General features: G+C 37.7%; 1 protein-coding gene across 1 annotated transcript in view; it reads right to left on the bottom strand.

Annotated features, from left to right (window-relative positions):
- AKAP9 (A-kinase anchoring protein 9) overlaps positions 1–26,235 on the bottom strand; it is a 123,421-nt gene that overhangs the window by 77,285 nt on the left and 19,901 nt on the right. The window contains 4 exon segments of the mRNA XM_086614890.1: positions 999–1,169; positions 1,582–1,635; positions 8,817–8,861; positions 21,747–22,001. Coding sequence (XP_086471016.1) covers positions 999–1,169; positions 1,582–1,635; positions 8,817–8,861; positions 21,747–22,001 — 525 coding nt within the window.

Raw genomic sequence — 26,235 nt, 5'->3', positions numbered from 1 at the left:
CTTTATTATGCCATAATTATGACTGTAATGTTTAGCACAACAGATACAAGACACAGTAACTAGAAGATAAGTTTGACTGAAAATGCAACACCAGAGATTCACCAACAGACAAAGGAATGATTAACCACCTCCTCCAGGGCAACCACTTAAAGATCACTCTACTATGGTGGAAAACATGGCATCCATTTTCATGGATAAAATACAAATAAAGAAAAAAAATTGTAATTATGCAATAATAATGAAGGTGAAAATGACTAAATCGTGGAACAATTTTGGTATTCTATAGTACTTTGCAAAAAATAGAAAAACACAATGATGTGACCCAAATCAAAATTAAAAGAGAGAGAGATAAGTAAGACATGAAGCATGACAAAGCACTGACTTCAGTGCATTGCACCATTTGTTTAAACTAGAAGAGTCAGTATTTAATATTCTTTACTTTAAAACCTAACTTTAAATTCCAATCTGAAGTAAGAAATACTTCCCTGTAACCCCAAGTTATTAGTTGTTTATTAAAACATTCTGACACAGTTCCCTTGTATTTCAGACTGTGAAGCCTGATACACGCCTTTGTCTGACAAAGAACCTTTTGGCTCAAGGATAAACTCAGTTAAATCATTCCTTGGGAACCAAAACCTGAGGGTTTTTTTTATCTCGGAGGAACAGGAAGGTATTAAAGAAATGCAGTCTTTGCAAACTACAGAAAAACTCAGTTATTTTCTTGAAGAAAATCATCTTTCCATTCCTGATTTGAAGAAAGTCACTGCAAAGACGACTGGAATTTTATTCACAAAATACAGAAAAAAAGGACACACAATGGAAATGCCATTCAAAGAAACAGCACATGGTATGTGACTGAAAGAAATTATGTGTAATTCTATATCACGCAGAGACTGCACTCTGAACAGCTGCCATTGAGCGTGAATTCTTTCAGGTGATGCTCTGCATTTTTGCATGTAACCAAGTAGCAAGTAGAAAGCAACATAAGGTAATTATACCTGTTGCAATCCTTCTGTACCATAGGCTGCCCTCATTTCTTCTAGCTCTCTGTTTAGATCTTCAATCTCTTGTTGTTTCCCAGCCAATTCATTCTCCATCACCTCTAGCTGCATGCGAGAGTGCTGCATTCCATGCTCGGAATAAATCTCTCCAACTCCAAATTCTTCTTCCTAAATCAATCCAAGTTCCTTAACATACCGTTCTTTATGCTTTATCACAGTAAGAAACTCAAATATCAAATTCTGTATGAAATGCCACCTTAGTACATTAACACACAATACAGCATCGAAGATCTTATTGCCATGGTAACCTCCTTTGTTAGTATAATTCACACCCCAAAAGCACTGACGTAAAGTGTTTCTGCAAGTTCTGCTTTACAATCTTAGCCTTAATAGAAGTAGTAAATTGTTTTGCATTCCAAGTTTAATGATACACTTTATTAATATATAACAAACAATGCAGATGCAGAGCACAGCATGCAAAATAAAGTATTAGTCAGCAACATATTTTTTGTTTGAAACAAATTGTTTGAGGTTTTTAGTATTCACCATTAGTATTACGATTCAACTTGCAATACTGTACCCTGATTAAGTCTGCAGGTATAGCTGCTCTTGTCACAAAACTGCAATCATTTGCCTGTATAAAGACAATTTCTAAATACATTATTATTTGAAATAACGCTTGATTTCTATTTTCCATTCATTTGAATCTTACGTGATGATTCCTGTAGAACCACAGGAATTTTTATGCTACAACAATTTTTTCTATTTGAAATACAAAATAGCTTTATATATAGCAAATTGCATCAAAGTAAGCACAGGTAACAGGTAAAACACCAACAAATGCAAAAATGATACTATCGTCTAAAAACAAAAATCATCTGAATTTGAACACCCAGAGAAAAGAAAGGAATTCAGATTTAAAGGTCAATGCAAAGCTTTACACTTTAACAGAGTAAAATGCAGTACTACTGCATTTTAAATTATATGTTTAATATTTCCATATATTATTAAACATAGTTATGCTTTCTAAAAGATATTTATGCACCCTAAGATTTACTATTTCTGAAAGTCACTGATCTCTCAATAGTAGATGAAAGGCAGTATCACAGACATCCCCAATTTGAAATAATTTCTTAAGATTGAAAGAGAGCAGAAATTATACATTTAACATAAGACATTTGAAAAAAATCCTCTTTCACTCACCTAACACTGCAACTCCTTTCAGGTTCTATGAGAATTTTGGTTCTACAGACTGTTCAAATTAATAATGACAATCTCCAAAAGGCAAGCACAAGCCAAAGTAGCAGTTATAGGTTAAAAAAAAATCCAAATGAAAAGGATAGGCTGTGGACTTGCGAGTAACCATAACAGACAGGTAGGCTTTTAAAACAGTAGACCAATGTTTTAAAATCAGAAAGCAAGAACAGCTGTATTTCCCCTCAGAGCTGGTTATTACATCAGAGCCCAAAACGAAAATAATGGTACTAGAGATGGAAAGGCATCATAGCATTTCAGACCCACATACTACATTTAAATCAAAAAAAAAAGGAAGCTATACTGCTCAGGCATCTGCCATAGTCTAGATAAGGGCTTATTTACAAAGGACTAGCATGCCCGAGGAAATCAGTAAGTTACTCGACATGGAAGTACACTGTTATAAATGTGATCAATATAGTCATTGAGTCTGTATTAAAAGAATGAATATTAGAGAAGAGTTTGCAGAGCTGACACAGTGCCCTTTCAGTTCCTGACTTCCTCAGTAAAAAAGATGACACCACAAAGAGATCACTACCTTATTTTAGAAAGAAAAAAGAAAATTGCAGCAAACAGCAGTCTAGGCAACTCAGAGGCACTGCAAATCATTTGTGTATTGCCAGATGTTCACTCTACATTCAGACATGCAAGCATCTACACAGTGTCTGGCCCCAATGTCTTTATTCAGATTTTGGCACATGTCCCAGATTAATAACAGTAGTAGTTTAACAGAAACTCTATTATGAAATATTTATTTTCCTTTTTTTAACTCGCAGTTCATTTAGAATTAATTGATAAAGCGTATGATTCTTGTAATCTGCCACAGTGGACACGCTTCTCTTCATGCAAATCATTTCTGTGTGCAACAAAGACTCTTAGATGCTTTATAATACCAGCTACTAGGAAAGACATAAAAGACTTATCTTACTAGATGTTCCAGGCTCCTTAGCAGCTGAAATTTCTACAAAAGACCTTTTACTTATAAAAGGGATTTTGTTATACACATTCAAAACAACTGTCTGGAACTTTGGAAACCCTGCCTCATTTCCCAGCAGCCTAGCTCTTGGACATCACAGAAGTGAACCACCACCGTAACTCGGTAGTACATGCTGTTTCTCATCTGATACCTTCTCCCTTCAAATGCCTTATGCATCCTGGTAAAGTGCAAGTTGAAACATGACAAGACAACAAAGGTGCATTATAATCTATGGAAAAAGTCCATAAATACTATTGATGTAGACTCTTACAATTTCTTCTTTTAAAGCTTTGCAGTTCACCTTTAATGCTGAAATGTCCTTATGTCTTAATGCCTTATGATGTGCTTAGTTACATACCCCAGCAAACAAACACTTAAAAAAATAATCAAACTGCACAGTATTTTAAGATAATGAAAGCGAGGAGTAACAAGAGCTCTGGATATAATTGCATAAACAAATAACCACAAAGTAAGAAAAAATTAAATTTCACAACACATTAGCTACCCAGGAGCAACTGTTTTGGTGAACAAAAGACATGAAAAAAGTGAAGGTTATGGAAGTCTCTCAAAGGACGTTCTGTCTGATTTTTAATTCCTTGCTTGTATTTTCAAAATAATTCACAGAAACAGTATTTACTAACATAAAGTAAAATACAACTTTTAGTCTATTAGCTAAAAATAAAGGCATCATTTATATTGCATCAGTAAATACATATGCTTAAGACAAACGAAAGGAATCTTCTTCCAGAGAAACAGAAGGAAAACCAACTTCCACCAGTGAATTAAGGCAGTGATTCATGACAATTGCCACCAGAGGTCAGGATTAAATTTATGAAATCACTGTACCCCTTTTAATGTGCCTTAGACCTTGGAAGACCTGAAATTGTACCTCAGAAGTAGCAGTTATAATATATATGTAACTACTGATAACATTAATGCCAGTACTATAGAGATTTCCCTTTATAAATAGCAATTTAATGCTCAGCATAAAACAACACATACTGTTCGATCACTAAAAAACGTAGACATACCTGAATGCATGAAAATAATATAACCTATTACAGCACACTTCTGATAAAAAACTGCTTTGATTTGGTGGTATAAACATACAGAAGTATCTGAATGGATTAACAACTTTACATCATGTTTTCATTTTTTCCCCCCTTTTCTATATTTTGGACATGTGATTCCTTCACAAAAATCAATACTTAAACTTCCAACACTGCTTGTCAATGTTCTTAGTTATATCACAAGCGACTATATGAAACTTAGTTAAAACTAGCAATTATGGCAACTTGGGAAAATGAATTTCAGTTGTGGGGTTTTTTTTAATCTCCATAAACGAAAATAATTTTTGGTTTGTGAGGAAAGTAATTACAATCATATAACTAAACTTAATAACTCCTGAAGGATAACAATTGGTGGCTTTTAAAAATATCATGGCGTAATATATTTTTCTATATGTTAAGAGCACGCACCAGAAAACTTCTTTACTTAGTGGTTAAGGCATAGAATTTCATTAACATTAAAAAAAAAAAAAGAACAAACTTTGTAGACATCATATTAACCACATTTTCAGAGGTACACTTTGGAAATTGGGAAGAGAGTCAATAAGAGAAAAAAAAAAAAAACAAAACACAACACCACATCAGGTGGGACAATTTTTCAGTTATAATGTAAAATTGAGGCATATGGAAATTATATGGGGGCAACCTTATCTTCCACAGTTACAAAACCCAAAAAAATCTCAACTCTTGGAAAAAGCCTAACTTTCCTTAGCTCTGAGTTTAGACCGTAACCATAAATAGCTAATCACCATTATAATTTAATTTAAGACTATGCAGCCAGGTCTCATTCTTGCTCAAACTGAATAATTTGTTACAAAAGGCAAGATGAAGGATTTATCAGTTTTCAGTTTGGCAACTACCTTTGATAGTGTAGGTATTTAGAGAAATGGTAGAACAAAACTGAACAAGAGACCGTATTTACAATAAAATTCCTTCAAGACAAAAATTCTTATATAAGCATGCACAGGTTCCTTCAATTTTGCTTAGACAACTGTATTGGCTTATAATTGTGTGTCTATTAAGTCTCCTAAAGACAGAAATACTTATCACTGAATTTTATCCAATTCCTCACAAGAAGAGCCTGAAGAATTAAAAACATCTGACTTATTTTGCCTATAACAAAACTAATGACTTATGACCTGTTTTACTTTGAAGCATGACAGCCTTGATTTCAACATAATTTCTGTCAAAAAAAAAATCACTAAAAATAATACAGATGTTCTAAACAGTGAGGGAAAAGGTGCATCGACAGACCTATGTTTCTACAAACGTGTGGTTTCTTAGTTTTTTTTTTTTCTCCGAAAAGGAGGTCATACACCTGAAAAAAAGGTAAGCTCAAGATTTCATACAACTTCATAATTACGCTGCTACAGACAAAATTTAACTTATTCTCATCTTCTTCAACTTAAAAGGCTTCAGATCACTTTATTTACACGGTGGCCATGAATATAAGTACAGCTTTTGATAATAAAAGTAACATTACAGCTGACACAAAACATATCAAAAATTCAGTTCCTAAAATATAGGCATTCCTAAACGTGTTGTTTTCTCATTGCAGATACCAACCAACTATAATTAACTGGAATTAAAAAGAGCTCATTAAGACAGCAACTCTCAGCACTTGAGTTTGTTCTTCACTAGACCCAGTATTGTGTTACTATTCACAAGTCTCGTGTTGCCTACTTATGTCTTGGAAAATAATCCTTAGGGAGATAAAAAGTCTTTTTGCAGGAATGAGAATAAGAGTGCCCAGAAATGCATCTGTCATTGCAATTTTGAGGAAATCTACAAATTTTTAAAAGGCATATTCAGAAAGCAGTTCGGCTGCAATTCTATTGTCTTTAGTATCTCAAAAATTGCTCCCTAATATACTCTGTAGGAACCTACAGAAATCTTTGAAGAATGAAGCAGGGTAAAGTTAAGTGTTTAGATGTGAAAACTCATTTTAAAATGAAAGCTTTGAATTCAACTCATACTAACAACAAAACACAAAAATGAGAACACATCCAAAATTTTCATGAGGCATTATGCCAGATCTTTTCTGTATTCCATCTCCTTTGCAAAGATATTTCCTTGAGCTTTTGCAATCAGTCTGCAACACTGCTTCCTATAACCTCAGAAGCGATAAAAATTTCTTAGTCATATTTCATTATATATGTAATACCTCTCGCTTGTAAAAATACATGAATATCAATGCCATTGTCAACTGTTTGCAAGGGTTCATTCCTCACACACTGCATATTCCATTTAATAGTAATCACATACCATGGTGATGCATATTCTAAAAAGGTGCAGTAAGGTCATAGCAGTTGTTCAATAGTGTATTTGCTACAACCTCAACGGAAAACTGTGTGCACATACGGCCCTATCATGTTACCATACATAAAGCAAACTCAGATTCTTCTTGTTCTTTGCTACTTTAATTCCTTGGACAAAAAAACCAACATTTTATCTACGAAAAATATTAAAACTATGAAGAGATTTTTTTTCCCCAGGCAGAGTTTGACTCAACTCCTTGCACCTATCCCTCCATAAAAATCTTTTTTTCTTTCTTTCATTTACAGCACTCGCCAGCAGCTGGACTGGAATCTTCAATTCCAAAAGTGCTGGTCCCAGATACTTTTTTCTAAATTTGCATCACATAAAACATGCCATAAGAACAATCACGATTCACCAGACCAAGGGTCCATATGGTTCAGTATTCTGTATTTGAAAGTGGCCAATAATGAACATGAGGGAACGTCTTCTCTGTACTCGCAAATGCCTTCTCCCAACACACCAGAAGAAAGTAAGAGTGCTCATAAACAAGTGCAGGAGGAAGAAGTGGGAGAGAGAGTCAGACTGGGGAAGAGAGGGACAGGAAAAGAATTCAACTAAAAGGCTGAGATCAAATTTATGAAGAAAACTGTAACGGATTTGATGAGAGAAGTTGGAAAGGAAAAGTACTGCTTTCACCTAGGACAAGTTGAGCTGAACATTAGGACCCCCCCAACATAAGAAGAGGTAACAAAGGAGAAGAGGGAGAAAAAAATATCAAAAGAAACAACAAGGGAAAACAATGCTTGGATGAAGTTGGAAAGGCTAGGAAAGATACTGAGCTTCGGAATGATTGAGGAAGGAAAAGGAAGAACAGAAACAGGGTGAAAAGCCTGTAGGATTGAGCTAAGAAACTAAGCAAGGGGAAAACGGGGATGGGCAAGGGAAGGTGAAAAGACTGACAAGACCCATTACAGAGAAAGGAAGAATTTACAGAAAACTAGGGGATAGAAAACAGACACAGAGTCGGTCAAGAGAACAGGGTGGGAGAAGGAGCAAATAAAGACAGAGTATTTAAGCTGGGAAAGAAAAGTCCTTCCATTTTTCAGGGCGTGTCTAGATTGCACACTGCAGTAACGATTTTACTTTTGCACTATCAATGCAGCAGGTCAGCGACACGTTGTCTGGTGTGTATATTCCCTTGGGCTTCAGAATAAGCAGCTATCATACTAGTACAGAACAAATGGTCATCCTAAGGCATAGTCATCTCCTCTTACAAAAGGCTAAATCAAGAGAGGAACAAAGTATTCTACACCAAATTTATTCAGCAACAGATACTCATTTGATTACTTCATTCCCTCTTACTTGTTGCCAAGCTTAAGATTCTGAGGTGTGTTTTGCAGGAGTGTTTAGCACAGAGATCTGCAAAACAAACCCCAGATTGTCACTACAGAAAGCAATTGAGATATGAAAAATTAATTTAAGTAGAAACAATATTTACTGTACTCAGATATTCCATGGCTATTTCTTGCATGTTCTTGATCCACATTTATGCATGAGGTAGTTTGCTCCTTAAAAACATAACAAACTGGTTTATTTGGCAACACTAAAGTTCCACATACGCCACTACCCTTCAGCGTGACAGATGAGTAGTAGATGCCAATGTGTGGTGGGTTGACACCAGCCAGCAGCTAAGCCCCTCACACAATCACTCACTCACTGCCCCACCAGTGGGATGGAGGAGGGAATCAGAAGGGCAAAAGTGAGAAAAATCCATTGGTCGAAATAAAGACAGCTTAGTAAGTGAAAGAAAACAAAACCAAACTCTCAAACAACAAACGACACGAAGGCATTCGCTCACCACCTCCCACCAGCAGACTGATGCCCAGCCAGCCGCTGAGCAACGGCTGCTTTGGAACTCATTAAAATGTAATCAACTTGTTTCACACAGAAAATTAGTAGAAATTATGCACAGCAACAACTCCAGTAGCAACATGAAGCACTAATACAAGCATAACAATGACATTGTTACAATAGTTCATATATCCACTGCATTATTGATTATAGCAGACATTCCAATATGTAGCTGACATAATGCTTGCTTTAATGGTACATTAATCATACCAGTAATGACAGGTAACAGCTTTGTCTACAATATCTCGTCTGCTCTTTCTTTCCTTCTCTTTTTGCAATGCACAGCATTGCAGTAAACATGTAAAAGAAAAATTTGAAAGAAAAGCTAGGAAAAGCGTTACTTCTTACCTCAGAACTGTAATCTTCTACTGTGGTGGAAATTTCACTTTCCAGCTAAAAGAAAATATTAAAATATTTACAATTATGGCACTCCAAAAACATTAAACAAGACTTTTTCCACCTGTTTCTGATAATGTAGACTGTATTCAAAAATATTAAGGTATATATGAATTTGGTTAGAATATATATACAGTGAAGGCCACCTTTACTTCCTTGAAATCCCAGCTTTAAAACAGAATGATACTTCGCTGTTCAACTATGATCATGGAAACATTATAATTACATGACAAAGTCTTCTAATGAAAATACAACCTACAAATACAAAATGATGTTTTGGAAATATAACTCATAAGGTTTGTTTTGTTTTATTTTTTTTTAAAGAAATAAAGAGTACCAAGAATGGAGCTTTTCTCTGATGGATCAGTTTTACCTAATTAGGAACTTTCCTGGCTTAAGAATATAATCAGATATAGAACATCATTTTCATACATGCAAGACTTTTGATGTTGACTGGAATTTTAAAACAAACACTCATATTCTCTTTCAGCTTCCATGGAAACCAAGGAAATGTAAAAGTGATCAGGAAGAATAAGAAGAAAGACTCAAATCCTGTGATTTAATGAATTATAGCAATTAAAGAAACAAAGCCTTAACAAATGGAGCATAAACGTGTCATGGAAGATGCTTGAATTAAATCCAGAGTATCTCGATGAACTACGTACAGTGTATCAGGTTTGAGAAGACGTTAGTACGAAAATACGCAAAATATTCAAATTATCTATGTAAGGTTCATTATCGGGGAATAAGTAAGTATTCTTTTGAACTCAAAAAGTGTAATTTTGAGTTAAAATTACTTCAGCAAAAATGAAGTGTACATTATAGGGCTTTTTCAAAATTCACTTAACTTGTTAGCCAGCCTCACATTAAATCAGTCTCCCTTTTACATTGATTCTTCTAGGAATATTTTCAAAGGAACATAATCAGTTTTGCATCAGCAGACACACATAAAATTTAGAACTGTCAACTGTGCTTAGTTTTGTATTTTTTTTAAGAGAAATCTGCCACTGAGACCTACTGGAGCTCTGCAGTTTTTACAATCCCAATATCATTGATTCTACATATTTCGAATCCAATATGTGGCTCCACAATGTAATTAATCTAAAAAAGGGGTATTATTTCATGTACAGAGTGCACGAAATTAAGTTAAAATATGAATGTGGAAGCTGAAATTCACACAGTGCACATGATTTTAAAAATTAAAAAGGTCCATCTTAAAAATAAACCACAAACTAAAACAGAAATCAAAATTATATTTTAAAACTATAGGGTGCAAAAGTGTTTCTGCTGTAGAATACACAATTAGCACTTAACAATATTTAATTTTTATATAAATATTTTGTTCATATTATATATATGTATATTTTGTGTACATATGCATACACACACATACAAATTTTAGATATTGTTTGCAGTCTATGCCTTTAGTCTAGGTCAAAGTCCACTGGAAGGAATAAAATCACGGAAAACCACAGTTACTTATTTTCATAATACAGCTAATAAACCTATAAGCCATATCATCCTACAATTCTTCATGTTTTTTTCCAACTTAGAAGACTTAAAGAAAAATTAGAAGTCTTCCTATAGAAGCTCAGAATTATCCCTATAAATTATCCCTATAAATTTTCATATTTAATTAGATCCAATGAAGTTATGAAGTTATGAATAAAGTTATTATTTCTCAGTTATGAAGAAAAGGCGGGTGATTGTTTTGGGAGACTCCCTTTTGAGGGGTGTGGAGGGCCAGATTTGTAGACCTGACCCTTTACATAGGGAGGTCTGCTCCCTTCCTGGGGCAACAATTAGGGACGTGATAAAAAAACTCCCATCTATAGTCAGGCCCACCGATTACTACCCTCTTCTTATTTTCCAAGTTGGTATGGATGACATTAGGAAAAGAAACATCTGGACTATTAAGAAAGATCTCAGGGTTTTGGGAAGAATGTTGAAGGGATCGGGGGCCCAAGTAATATTCTCTTCTATCATACCGACTCTGGGACATGACACGGGATGGAAAACAAAGATCGAGGACTTAAATAATTGGCTACAAAAGTGGTGTGAGGAAAACAACCTAGGCTTCTTTAACCACGGGCTGACCTTAATGCCAGATCTTCTATCTAGGGATGGGGCGGGTTTGTCTCCACAGGGGAAAAGGCTGCTCGCTACAGAACTAGCTGGGATCATCAACAGGGCTTTAAACTAGATGTGAAGGGGGTGGGGGGTATTGTCAGACTTAGAGGATTAACAACCGAGGACGGCCCTCCATTGTCTGATGAAAGGAGTGTAGGCAGGTGCCTTCGGCCTGCTGCCTCAGTGATAGTAGGGGGTGATATGTGTAGTCAGGAGCAACACACAAGTTGCCCAGAGGTAAAAGAGAATCCCAAAAATAACAGCTCAGGTAATAAAACTTAGCCCCCTAGGGGTGCAGTGGGGTCGAAAGCCCAACTTACGTGCTTCTATACGAATGCACGCAGTATGGGCAATAAACAAGAGGAACTGGAAGCTCTTGTTATCCGGGGAAACTATGACATAGTTGCCATCACTGAAACATGGTGGGATGACTCGTATAACTGGAGTGCTACCATGGATGGCTACAAACTCTTCAGGAGGGATAGGAGAGGTAGAAGGGGTGGTGGGGTTGCCCTGTATGTAAGGGAAGGTCTAATCTGTTTAGAGTTAAATGTTGGGGATGACCTAGTAGAATGTCTGTGGGTGAAAATCAAAGGGGGGCCTATGAAGGCGGATATTGTAGTGGGAATCTGCTACAGGCCACCCTGTCAGGACAGTGAAACTGATGAGCTATTCTTTAAACAACTGGGGGAAGTCTCGCGCTCACTAGCCCTTGTCCTTATGGGTGACTTTAACCTACCTGATGTCTGTTGGAAGTATAACATGGCAGTCAGGAAACAGTCTAGGCGGTTTCTGCAGAGTGTGGAGGACAACTTCCTATCGCAACTGGTCAGTGAACCGACTAGAGAAGGTGCTCCCCTAGACCTGCTGTTTGTGAACAGAGAAGGTCTTGTGGGAGATGTGAAGGTTGGAGGACGCCTGGGGCATAGTGACCACGAGATAATAGAATTCTCAATTCTAGGGGAAGTTAGAAGGGGGAACACTAAAACGGCCAAGCTGGACTTTGGGAGAGCTGACTTTGGGCTGTTTAGAAGTCTGATTAACAAAGTCCAATGGGAGACAGCTCTCAAGGGTAAGGGGGCGCAGGAGGGATGGTTACTATTCAAAAAGGAAATTCTGGAGGCACAGGAGCGAGCTGTCCCTGTGTGCCGGAAGTCGAGCCGCCGGGGTAGAAAACCAGCTTGGATGACAAAGGAGATTTGGGAACATCTCAAAAGAAAAAGGGATGTCTATAAGTCTTGGAAGAATGGGCAGGCATCCAGGAATCAATACAGGGAGGAAGTTAGGGCATGTAGGGAGATAATCAGGGGGGCAAAAGCCCAATTGGAACTTAGACTAGCCAGCTCTGTAAGGGACAACAAAAAGTCTTTCTATAAATATATTAATAACAAAAGGAGGGCTAAAGATCACCTCCAGCCCCTACTGGACTCAGGGGGTGCGTTAGTCACTAGGGATGAGGACAAGGCTGAGGTCCTTAATGCCTTCTTTGCCTCAGTCTTTAATAATAAGGTTAGTAGTTCCCAGGTGAGCTGGCCTTCGGTGTCTGAGAGCAGGGAGGGAGAGCAAATCGAAGCTCCTGTGATCCCAGAGGAACGGGTCAAGGAACTGCTCCTCCGGCTGGATGCCCACAAGTCTATGGGGCCTGATGGTATCCACCCGAGAGTCCTGAGAGAGCTGGCGGATGTCATTGCCAAACCCCTGTCCATTATCTTTGGACAGTCTTGGCTCACTGGGGAAGTTCCGCTGGACTGGAGGCTGGCAGATGTTACCCCCATTTACAAAAAAGGGCAGAAGGAGGATCCGGGGAACTACAGGCCTGTCAGTTTGACCTCGGTGACGGGCAAAGTCATGGAACAGGTTATCTTGAGTGCTATTAATGAGCACATACAGGTTAACCGGGTGATCAGGCCCAGTCAACATGGGTTTATGAAAGGCAGGTCTTGCCAATCAAACCTGATCACCTTCTATGACAGGGTGACCCGTCTAGTTGACGAGGGAAGGGCTGTGGATGTAGTTTTCCTAGACCTCAGTAAAGCCTTTGATACAGTTTCTCATCGTGTTCTGGTTGAGAAACTGATAACTGCTGGCCTGGATAGGCACACCCTCCTTTGGGTTAAAAACTGGCTGGATGGCCAGGCCCAAAGAGTGGTGGTAAATGGGGCTAAATCCGGCTGGAGGCCGGTCACCAGTGGGGTTCCCCAGGGCTCAGTACTGGGTCCAGTTCTGTTTAACATCTTTATCAATGACCTGGATGAGGGAATTGAATGTACCCTCAGTAAATTTGCGGACGACACCAAGCTGGGAGGCTGTGTCGATCTGCTCGAGGGTAGGGAGGCCCTTCAGAGGGATTTGAACAGACTGGATCGTTGGGCTGAGGCCAATGGCATGAGCTTTAATAAGGCCAAGCGCAGAGTCCTTCACTTGGGGTATAAAAACCCCAAGCATCGCTATAGGCTTGGGGAAGAGTGGCTGGAGAGCTGCCTGGCGGAGAAGGACCTGGGGGTGTTGGTTGACTACCGGCTTGATATGAGCCAGCAGTGTGCCCAGGTGGCCAAAAAGGCCAATGGGATACTGGCGTGTATCAAGAATAGTGTGACCAGCAGGAATAGGGAAGTGATCCTGCCCCTGTACTCGGCACTGGTGAGGCCGCACCTGGAATATTGTGTCCAGTTTTGGGCCCCTCGCTTTAAGAGAGATATTGAGCTCCTGGAGTGAGTCCAAAGAAGGGCGACTAAACTGGTCAAGGGGCTGGAAAATAAAACTTATGAAGAGAGGCTGAGGGAGTTGGGGCTGTTTAGCCTGGAGAAGAGGAGGCTGAGGGGAGACCTGATTACGGCCTATAAATACTTGAGAAAAGATGGTGGGGAGGTAGGGGAAGGACTCTTTACATTAGTGATGGGTGACAGAACAAGAGGAAATGGGCATAAGCTTAGTCAGGGGAGATTCAGGTTGGATGTTAGGAAGTATTTCTTCTCTGAAAGGGTTGTCAGCCACTGGAATAGGCTGCCCAGGGAGGCGGTTGAGTCCCCATCCCTGGATGTGTTTAAGAATAGGGTGGATGATCTACTTGAGAATATGGTTTAATGGGGATTAGGGATGGTTGGACTCGATGATCTCTAAGGTCTTTTCCAACCTAGAAATCTATGAATCTATCTATGAATCAATGACTCTTGAAGTTCTTTATATAGGGCATGAAATACAGGCACTTCTCCAACACGCAAAAACAAAGGACAAGTAGTCTGAATCTTATATATTTTTTTCTTGCAATGCTTTTGAATTATATTAAGACTCCCTTGTTTACAAGAAAGATGATAAATGAATGCTTAGATCCTGGGATAAGCTCAAACCTAGAGGATAATCATAGTAAAAGGCAAAGAACTTGTAGACTGAAGCTTAGGCTGGAGTGGCAAAATATGAATTCTCAGAGGAAGGTGATTACTGAAAATAATTCTCTACTTTTTTACAGTAATTTGGTCATATATGAGATTTTTTAAAAAATAATATATTGCTGGTCCTTTCTGAATATCAATCTAAAGTAAAAAAAACTTAAAATAATTTTTAAAACATTATCAAAAACCATGTAGTGCTCCATCAGTTTAAGTGTGCATAAATAATCTTTCTAAAAATATCTCCTTCAATCCTTCATCTAGATAGTTTTTTTGGCTGTGAAGACCAAGTATTTTTGCCAAGGGATTTATTGAAGATAAGTACAGAAAGATGGCCAAATGTACTCAAGTTAGATGACTGTCTTCTGTGCAAAGGGGTTCACACAAACCCTGCTAAATATCAGTTTAGAAGACTTAAATTCCATGAGCTCACACATTAGACTCCAATACTCCAAGACTTAATGCTATTCTTTTGCTGTCAGAATCAATAACATTACAAGTAGTCAACATTTTACAGGCACTCATCTTGCCCTCTAAGCAGTTACGTTCTGTTCCTAAGACCTGACCAACCTTATTTCAAAATCCAGTTCCTTCCATTATTAAGCCATCCACTCTATATGCTTCAATTCTTCTTTGGTCAACAGAAGTAATTAGGTTTTACACAGCTCATCTGTGTAAACCACAGGGGTCCAGTTCAAAAGGAAATATTTCCAAAAAATCATATATACACACACTGTTAGCAATATATCATCATTTGACAGGATAATTCCAACGAAGCTATTAATCAGCTCTCTAAATACTTTAGGGAATTTGGAATAGGTTTCTCTTACACTCGGTGGATAAGGAATTGGCTGGATGGTCGCTCTCAAAGAGTTGTGGTCAATGGTTCAATGTCCACATGGAGGCCTGTGACGAGTGGTGTTCCTCAGGGGTCGGTACTGGGACCAGTGCTATTTAACATCTTTGTTGGAGACAGGGACAGTGGGATTGAGTGCACCCTCAGCAAGTTTGCAGATGACACCAAGTTGTGTGGTGTAGTGGACACGCTGGAGGGAAGGGATGCCAACCAGAGGGACCTTGACAGGCTGGAGAGGTGGGCCTGTGAGAACCTCATGAAGTTCAACAAGACCAAGTGCAAGGTCCTGCACGTGGGTCAGGGCAATCCCATGCACAAGTACAGGCTGGGCGGAGAATGGATTGAGAGCAGCCCTGAGGAAAAGGACTTGGGAGTGCTGGTGGATGAGAAGCTCAACATGAGCCGGCAATGTGCACTAGCAGCCCAGAAAGCCAACCGTATCCTGGGCTGTATCAAAAGGAGCGTGGCCAGCAGGTCCAGGGAAGTGATTCTGCCCCTCTACTCAGCTCTTGTGAGACCCCACCTGGAATACTGTGTTCAGCTCTGGAATCCCCAACACAAGAAGGACATGGAGCTACTGGAGCGAGTCCAGAGGAGGGCCACGAAGATGATCAGAGGGCTGGAGCACCTCTGCTATGAAGACAGGCTGAGAGAGTTGGGGCTGTCCAGCCTGGAGAAGAGAAGGCTCCGGGGTGATCTTATAGCAGCTTTCCAGTACCTAAAGGGGGCCTACAGGAAAGCTGGAGAGGGACTTTTTACAAGGGCATGTAGTGATAGGACAAGAAGCAATGGCTTTAAACTGAAAGAGGGCAGATTTAGGTTAGATATAAGAAAGAAATTCTTTACATTGAGGGTGGTGAGGTACTGCAACAGGTTGCCCAGAGAAGTTGTGAATGCCCCATCCCTGGAGGTGTTCAAGGCCAGGTTGGATGAGGCTTTGGGCAACTTGGTGTAGTGGAGGGTTTCCCTGCCCATGGCAGGGGAGTTGGAACTAGATGATCTTTGAGGTCCCTTCCAACCCTAACCATTCTATGATTCTATGATTTTACACTTTGAATTCAGGTTCAGTTTGCACATATTCTACCACCTATTCCCCAGAGCATTTTCTTGCTACAAAATGCTCTTCTCTTCTGGCAAGATGTTTTAATTATTTAATATTTTCTTCACTGAAAATGCGGTTGATAGTTAAAACATACTGAACAGACATCTCAAAGACTCTTTATAGGCAACTATCTCCATCAACTGTGCAGGTAGTATCTTTAATAATAACACTTAAGTATGCAGAAAATTAAAAACACTTTCATCTGTACAGATTCTTCAGAGGAAATACTGCAAGATGATACAAAAAACGGGAGTAACCAGCCTGTGGAACACAGGAGGTCCTTTTCAGAGTAACTTGTTTCTGTATGCAGTTAAGCATTGCTCAGAAGTCACGTTCTTTGGCACTGGACGCTCAACATTATCACAGGATTCACAAAAGAACTCATACACGAAATTGGCCATAAGAACTGAAAGTGATTTTCATGTTCCTTTAGAAAACTCTAATAGGTGACAATGAAACGTTTTGCAGGAAGCGACATCCAGTGCTAAACTATTTCGATTACAATGAATGAGAGTATTAAAGGGCAAGAACCAAGACTCAGTATTCGTGGAATAGAATTCTACCTGAAGTAGATGATTGACTTTTTTATGATCTCAGTGCAAACTGTTACAAATAATGTAACTACAAAATTCTGGTTTCTTTCTAGAATGTGTATTGGTCAGTTGTAGAAGCAAAAACAAGTTTATTTTAGCTTGGCCAGTTTCACATTGGTCACTAGTGATTCATAGATGACCACAACCTGAGTAAGACTACTTAAGAGGACCATGACTAGGAAGGGAGGCAAAGAGAATGTAAACTGAAAATTCATATTGCCTCATCATGTCTGTCTTAGTTTCTAATCCAAAAACCATTAAATTCAAAGGAATTTATTCCCTGGTAATTTATGACCCAAAACAATTGACTACAATCAGATTTAAACAGAGTACATCTTAGTGGAGATAAACAACCTCCAAATCTGAATATAATCTGTGGTGAGGTACTCCATTCCTCAGTGTATAAATTTCCTGTATCAGAAAACATCATCGACAGAGAGGTAACCTAAGCATTTAATTAGATTTCTATTCTTTGGTAATATGGCCTTACAAATGTTTAACCTAAAATAAAATACTCTGTAAATCTGCAAAGACCATTCTTCAATGCAAGTAATTTCTGTGTCAGCAAATCTATTAGATATCAGTATTTACAGACAGAAAGGAAGGCATCATACCAGAGGTTGTCTTATGCATCAAAGAAAATTGGCAAGATATCCCAGCAATCTTTTGGCCAGATGGTGAATGGAAAGATGACTGGCTTCAGTCAGAATCACATGCTGCTGAGAGTCTATTAACCTCTCTCATGGCACTGACTTTACTATTGAACAGACCATTTCCAAACATTTGTTTATCTTCATTCTTCAAGTTTAAAACATTTTTCAAGGGATACTAGATTATCTGAAGTGACTGGGCTAATTTTTACTACATTTTATTTACCCATCATTTTTTTCGAACCTTTCATCTTACTGTACATCCCAGAGTATCTCCTCTTTTAGTCAAAGCCTTTGGTTGCTCTTTGCTTTCATGCTTCAGTTGTAGGAATGCCTTACCCATTCATCACCTACACCTTTTCTCACTGAGCCATCCTCTCTGTTTTTCCATTCAGCTTATGTTATCATATTTCTGTCACTTTTCCTCCTTAGTTCTTCTCAAGAATCCTACCAGTGTCTCTTTCTTACTCTGTTTCTGTTCCTTGCCTGTGCCTGTCAAATCTCTAACAGAGTCTAACAACTGCAGTAAACTACAGAAAGGAATCAAGGAACATGGTGCTATAAACTTTATCACTTGAGTAAACAGTTAAGCTATTCTAAAACTATTACCAAAGGGATTTGTCCTGTGAAAAACAAAAGACGAGTTACTAATCCAACCTTAGTCAATTAGCAAGTATTCTTCATCATAGAACTTTGAACTTTTCTTTTCTAAGCAGCTTTGTATAATAGCTTTTACTACCCAGGTGACTAAAGGACAATTTTCCTGTGCCACAGGTTAATTTCTTTTTCATTCCTAGAACTCTGGCAAAGCATTCTGCTCCGATGCATTATTTCAAGACTTCTTAGAGAAGGTGATCTCAGCAATTATTTACCCTGGAAGTGGTCTTGCTTTGTTCCATTTTTAATTGCGGGAAGTCACAAAAAGAAGCAATCCTAAAACCAAGAGTTTCATTCATCCAATTTATTTCCTGGGCTGTGTCTTCTGGATTATTTTTATTTCTATGTGGAGAAAGACACTATGGACGTCAAGATCAAAAGAGATCATGGTACAACCAAATAAAGACAAAACCCAAAGGCAACTAGAAACTTAGTATATTATTCTTTTAGTGAGATCTAGACAATATAGAAACAGGTTAAGATCCAGAGACTTTAACCAAGAAATACCACATGGCATTTCTCTGATAAATCTTGTAAATGTTTCTCTGACAGAGGATGGAAACCCTTATAGAAATTACAAATAAGTTCAGACAGAAGGTAAAACGGTAAAAAGGACAGTACAAAACAGTGATAGTTTTTCCAGAGTTCTTCCAGTTAGTTTCTGTAACTTGAGGGATTACAGGGGGATGGAGGAATCCACCCCTTAAGAAGAGAGAGGGGAAAAAAGGGAAAGGGATGACTGCAAAAAAATAACTTTGAATTCTCTAAACAGACTTTTGCCCTCTCTAGAAAGGAGCATCTCTAACTTCAGATGGGGAATAAGCTCCCAGAGGAATACCTCAATTTCACTTTCTGTTATTCATATTGACTAAGAGAACTCTTTGTTACTTTTATTTGGACATGCTAATTTCACTGGGGGCTAAAAATCATACTAGAAAAACTGCAAGGAGATAAATTTCTATCCACAAAACCACCACAAAACAGCCCAGTCAAGAATTTCAGATAGAGAGGCAGTATAATCAGATGTTCTGAGTATATTTTGTGGTATAGAAAGCAGAATTCTAAATATGAATTCCAGTAAAAGATTAAACAAGTAAGGGGAATCAAAATTTAGCTAGAAAATAATCATGCATCACGCCTCCAGCAATCTTGCCTTACTCTCCTGACACAGCAGCCTATCAAGATGTAATGTTGGGTGAAAAAGCAAACAGCTCAAAGAAGCTGGCTGTAATTCTCTATTGCAGAGATTAGCCTGAAACTGCCGATTACACTGGCTGCCATTTCAACTAAGCAAACTCTAATCCAATTACTGTAATACAGGCTCTCTGTCCAAATCATTGCACTTATAAGACCAAAACCAGTAAGTTACAAGATTCATTGGGACTACTTCAGAATTTTTCCTCTTCTATTAATACTGCAGACAGACTTTAGCAATTATCTTCCAACTCCAAAACACCAATTGCTTATTTAACATGAATAAGCAGGCTATAGACAACATGTGAAAAACAAAAATGCACTCCCAATTGGAAGCAGCTTTTTTGGTGAAAGTGAATACTGTTTTAGAAGTCACTAAGACATGAGTAATTCAGGAGAGTCAAATTACAAATAAACACTACTCACCATGCTTATTCTTTGAAAGCTACATTTAAAAAAACCCAATCAAACAAAAAACCCCTATGCATCTCTATATTTAAACACAAGATACAGGATAAATTGCTTTGGGAATAAGGCGGACCTCAGAAAAAACATACCCAATCTTAAGAATCTACCTATGTGTGTAGTCTTTAGCAACTGCAGTGTAGATATTATTTCCATTTTTAAAATCATCTGCGTCTTGTATTGTTAGCATTCAGAGGCCAACATAGGCTACTAGGACCAATCTGCTCTAATTAGACCCTCTTTGAGCACAGGATTGGACTGGATGATCTCGGAGGTCCCTTCCAACCTAAATTATTCTATGACCCTATTTCTCCAATTACTGTAGAGATACTTATCCTGACTGAGAGCAAGTACATCAGCAGAGTCCATCTGTAACATGCAATTATGATGTACTTCAAAATATATTTGGTTAAGAAAGTTTCTTCATATAGTTACCATACTCATGCAGACTATACTATTGTTAAAACAACAGTTTAAGAGATTCTCTCTAAACAGCTCTCTGCCCTAGCAATCCTCTCTCCTTAGCTATAGATAACGTACTGCATTTCATAAAGTACACCTTTTTCTTTACCTAGAAGGCAAAAAAGGCTGATCTTCACCCATGAAAACAGTCATTCTCATATGAAATACTCTTTAAAAAATTTATTAGCTCCTCCAGGAAAAGCTGAGAGTTGAACAGACAGTTTTATTGAGTTACTACAAAGAGTTCTGAAGCCCTAACATAAGCTTTCTAAGTATGAAAACTTACATATTAAAGGCATGGATCTATAAAGTTCAAAATATCTAGTGTACTTATATACTGTAGGCCTAAATTTATAAAATGAATGGATCAATTACTTTACAAATTCTTATTCGTATGTATGATTTAGTCTGCCTGCCTCTCCACCAGGGTGAATTTGGGTGGTGTTTTTTTTTTTTTTAAACACAAATGCAAGAAATTTTCAAAAAGTGTAATTTCTCTACCACTTCTCAACTGCTGGAAATGATATAATGGAGCCAAAACAGTTACAAATGGTCTGTCCTAGCACAGGACTGACAAGTCAAAATGCAGAGCATTCATCTGTACTATATCTCTCCGAAAAGAATGCATTCATGTGTCTAGAGTTGGGAATCTCCACTGAGCTGCTTGTTCAGAATGACACTCATGTTCTTTTAGGGGCACTGCTTTCAAGAATGGAATAAGCTATTCTGTAAATAATATCAGCATCTCTTGCCCCTAGATACATATCTGGAACAACATACTACTTTACATGAATTCATGTCTGCTCAGAACTGAACTGGACTGCAGTGTATCACATGGGGCATCTTACAGCCTTCCCAGACCACATACTTTCAGCCACTAGCAATCAGGATTATATTTCATTAAGTAGTAAAATATCTGTTTACCAGTCTCTTAAACCATCCAGTTCTAAGTAGTGTTTTCTAAATTCAATCCTCCTCCTCACTAACCAGAAAGACTCAGATTACATTGTAGATATAAGAAAGATGTTTAGTTTTGCATTCTGCTGTAGCCATAACTGAAGCAATCAAAAATCCACTGCAATTTGTAAACTCTTAATAAAACAAAACGTATAAAATGAAGCAATAAAAAAATTGCAATTTCTGTCCATTTAGGGAGTACAGCAGCACCAACAAACTTTGCATAATCTGCAGTACACTGACTACCACAGAAAACATGATGCCAGCAAGCAGGTAGAAAGCACCTTCTCTGAACATTGTTAAAGACAGACAGCAGAGGCAAGGAAATAATACGTAAAAATCTCACACAATTCCTTTATTCCCACTCTCAAAATTAATGAACTGGTTTGCTCCCCTAAAAGTAACTGGTTACAGCCTGAGACAAACTTACCTCAATGGCGTAAGTCTGGTTGTGTTTGATAATTTCTCCGCTATGCAAAGTCCTGATAATACCCGAGTCAGCAGCAGCAGCTGCTCCCCTTCGGCTGCTGCATGTGGATGTTTCATCACCTCGAGATCGATCAGTATCAAGTCCATCTTGTATTGATTCTTCATCTTTGATGTTTGATGTTTTCTTCTTCTTTTTCTGCTTCTTCGATCCATTCTGGCCATCAGTTTGTGCCTTCCGCTGCCTAAATTGGGCAAGCTGTATAGAAGACAAAATCTTGTTAAAGGTGAAAGTTTTCCTCTTTATTACTAATGACATCCTCTATAAAGGCTTACCAGCAGTTCTACGTAAAGCTTGAAACTAATGATTATTGAAAACAAGTTGGAAGTTAATGCTGCATATCTGAGACACATTCAGATTATTCTTCTGTTTACATAGTTTGCTTTTACATGTATGTAAAACAACAATATTAAAGAATTCCTTTTCCTTTACATATTAGTAAGTTATTGTTCCACAGACTGATACCTAGAAATCAAAACATTCAAAAGTAAAGGTACAAATGTCATTATAAAGGAAAAATGCAATGAGATAACATCTGATCTCATTTTTCAATTTTATAGTAATAAATACCTCAAAATACACAAATCATTCTTCCACCAAGTATCATATGAAGTTTTATAAAAAGTTTATGTTAGAACTCAAAAAACAGATTGAGTTACTGAAAACATCATAAAGAAACAGCAAAACACATAATGAGGGAATAGTCTAAAAACAGTGAGCAAATTACAAGATACACTACCTTGTAGCAAAACATGCTGATGACCAAAAAGTCACAGGTGAGCCAGGCACACAGTTGAAAAACCAATTAGTATGTAAGCTATTCAAATACTGTAAGACACTGCCTTTTGAAGAGCTTATCACTTTTAATCACTTATAGTGGTTTACACAAGAAAATCCATTTAAAATATTTTTTTCTTAACAAGAACAGAATTTCTGTTCAAATAAGAAAAACAAGCACAGCAGGTTTTACTAATTAAAACTAAAAATTAAACAGAACCTACCAATAAAATCTGGAAACAAAAATAATTATTTTCCAATTGGAAAAGTCCAGTGCTACAATATCTTTTACAAACACAGCTCCAATGGAAATATAAAACATGCAAATAAAGACCCTAAAGCTATAAACACTTTTATCATGTATATCCAAATATCAAGTATTTTTTATAAACTGCCGCAATTTTAAGAAAAAGCTATAGAAAAGATAGCCCGTTTGCTCATGATATTCACCAATCGAGAAAGCCAGGCGTCCATCCAACCTCTTCAGCAACACCCAAATCAAGCAGGACACATGGATCCCCTTTTCCAGTCACCGTTCGGTTACAATGCGAACTGTCACTTGAAGTGCTCGCTAGTTTTCATCTGGCCCCCAGATAGCTGAGAAGCCCCAGTCTACATAAACGCATCACTGACAGACCAGTTCTGGCTAGTTTATGTCCTTTTATTTGTATTCGTGGGTTTCCTCAACCTCCTCTCCATTCTTAGGACGACTGACAGATTGGCATATGGCTCCTGCTGTTTACAGGAGGAGGACCTGAAGATTTGCTGAGCCAAATATGCTCACCTACGTATTTAATACTTACTTCCTCCCTACTACATCCCTAATTAGTACAACTTCACATGGTTTATTGGTTTTTTTCCTCCTATTTTTTAAAATAGGTAACTTTCATTATGTCACACACACAAAAAATCTATTAAAGTTTATAAATTCCACAAATTCTCAACAGGAAAAGAAAGGATAGTCTCCTCTTGAATTCAAAGTCTAAGGAAAAAAAAAAGTATAGATTTAGCTTCACAAAAACAGGAAGGGTGAAGGTTCCAGTTGTCTCCTTACAAGATTGCTACATTCTTCTAAAACTGTAAATTTACCTCAACAAAATAGTTTGTAATTTATCCAGAAGACAAGCACAATATGTCCAAATTTGTCCCAATGCCACAATGACATAAAGTAGGCAACCTGACCTCAAATGTAACTAGAGAGAGATTTTGCTTTTTTAACTTTTTATTTTCAAATAATGAAAGACATGTAGTGCCACTGGTCAAGAACTCTCTTCCCCAATTTGATTGAAACCTCCTGTAATGGAAAGTTAAGTTGGCTTTTTCAAAGCAGCTTTACAGTCTTTATTTGTCTACAAAATTAGATGTGCAGCTCAAGGACAAGTGAATTACTCTGTGTCTCTCCTCAAGCATTTTGCATACTTTAGCTGAGGCATCCGGATACGCCAGATTTCTCTCCTTTCAAAATTAAGTCGTGGACTTTCACTTCTTCAGAATTAACAGATTAAACTCTACCATGGTAGTTATAAACAGACCTTATTGTTTTTCTGTTTAAACATTGCTGAAGATGGGCACATAGGAAAGCTAAATGTATAAGCAAACTAAACCGTTGTATTTTGGTACTGCACAAGTTCTCAACTGACCCTTTCTGTACAAGCATTTAATATTTTTGAAATAACTACACTATTAGTGATGGATGCATGCACAAATCATAGCACTTTTACTCCGCACGTTCACACATACGCAAAAATGTCCAGCTACTAATGCAACACAGTTTCAAATTCACATTTTTAATCAAATTTAAAAAAAACAGAAACGAGAGAAGCAGCATAACAAAAAGCTACTGCTGAACAAATACACTGTGATGTTCACATTAAGACAGGGGAGTCTCAGACACCCAATTCCTTCAGAAAATGGGACTCAGGAACTAAGTCAAGGCTCTATCTACATTTCAATGACAAGCAGGAAAAAGGCCACCAGCAGTGGAAAATAAATTTTGTAGAATTAAAACTTTAATTAAAACAGAAAAATACTTCCTGATTTTTTATTTCTAGTAAAATGTTTTTTTTTCCCGTGTGACCAAAACGTGAAACAAATTCAAGATGATACAACTGGACCTCCCTTTACCCTGTTTTCCAGGCATATCAAGCTTCATAATGCCAAAAAAAAGTCTGTGGAGAACTTAACACTGCTTCTGTCAGTTCTGAATCTGCAGTTTTGAAACAATTCAATGTCAAGTCTCTGTCAAGATACAAAAGTTGCAAGCAAGAGCAAAAGATGTAAACACAGGGTTACTCATGGAGGAGGAAGAATCCAAAACAGAAGCTGAAGGACACTCAAAGCAAGCTCTCTGCATTGATTCACCTCCAAGGAGTGATAGAGAACGAGCACCTTACTGTAAGAAAGCATGAGGAACAGTCAGCCATGATGCAACTTTATCATGGGTTTTCAGATGTGCTAGAATCTGTCTGGAGCAAGTCTTCTTTCACTATCTGCTTATCTGCCACCACACTGCCTCCAGCTTTTCCCGTCACGCTGGTAACACCTCCAAGCAATATAGATCCCGTTAAGTCCATCAGTGCTTTCCAGTAGTAACAGCTGATTTTGCTCCTTGTCCTTGACTCTCGGCTTTTCCATCTAAAATAACTAACAACTTGCAATTTCCAGCTCATAGGTTTTCCAAGCCCTGCTTCTAGGCAAAAAAAAAAAAGCAATCCTCTTGGAAATTGACGTATTCACTTTATAGCAATTTAGAAATTATATTATGGAGTCCATTTGTATTGTCTGAATTATTTCTATCAAATATCCGGTGTACAATTAAATTCTTATTTGTAAGAAATAAATTGAACTTTTAAGCTAAACTCTGAGAATGGAACAATGTTTCTTATCTTTTAACGCATAACACCCCACAATAAAATTGTGCAGGAAGAATTACATGTTTATTTTCAGATTTCCAGAAATGTCATTTACAAAAACTGCTCAGCTTTCCACTAGTTTTAAAAATGGGAAGCGATTAGATATTAGCACTAAATTCTGTGGATGCACAACAAATGTTGCCTCTTCTAAACAGAAAAACACCTATTGAAAGTCACAAGACTACAATAGAGCAGCATGCAGGTAAGTAATGGGTATACTTTTCAAAATCATTTCCCACAGTAAAATAATTGAACAGAAGATATTCAGAGGATATACTTACCTAATTCTAACTTCTTTCTACTTATGAACCCCAAACCAACATACTAGCACAATCCCACATCACAGACTGCAGCAAAATTACAGACATCTGGTAGAACATTATGTTAGCTTTTTAAATGCTCATATCCTTCCTTCTGGCAGAAAGTCAGAAGAGCAGAGGAGAATCAACTGCTATTAGGAACTAAGCACTCTTGAGACAGAAGGGAACTAACTTGCAGCGTGGTGGGGATTACTTGTGTAAACTGTGCCAATTATGATAGTTTATGTACAGCTGTAATTACCACACTAGCATTATTTATTTATTCAGTTATCTTCAGCACATTCGGAGCCTTGGCAATTGTGTCAGCAATCTAGATTGCTAGGATACACTGTCCATCAATTAATTTCAAATATGGTCTGATTGAACTATTTCTAGAGTAGAAGCGCATGTTAAAATAAAATATGGCTCCAACAGAATGCAAAA

This window comes from Tauraco erythrolophus, chromosome 7 (genome assembly GCF_009769465.1).
Source record: "Tauraco erythrolophus isolate bTauEry1 chromosome 7, bTauEry1.pri, whole genome shotgun sequence".
NCBI classification, from domain to species: domain Eukaryota; kingdom Metazoa; phylum Chordata; class Aves; order Musophagiformes; family Musophagidae; genus Tauraco; species Tauraco erythrolophus.
The sequence above is the reverse complement of the archived record's forward strand: the minus strand, read 5'-3'. Positions and strand labels throughout refer to the sequence as shown.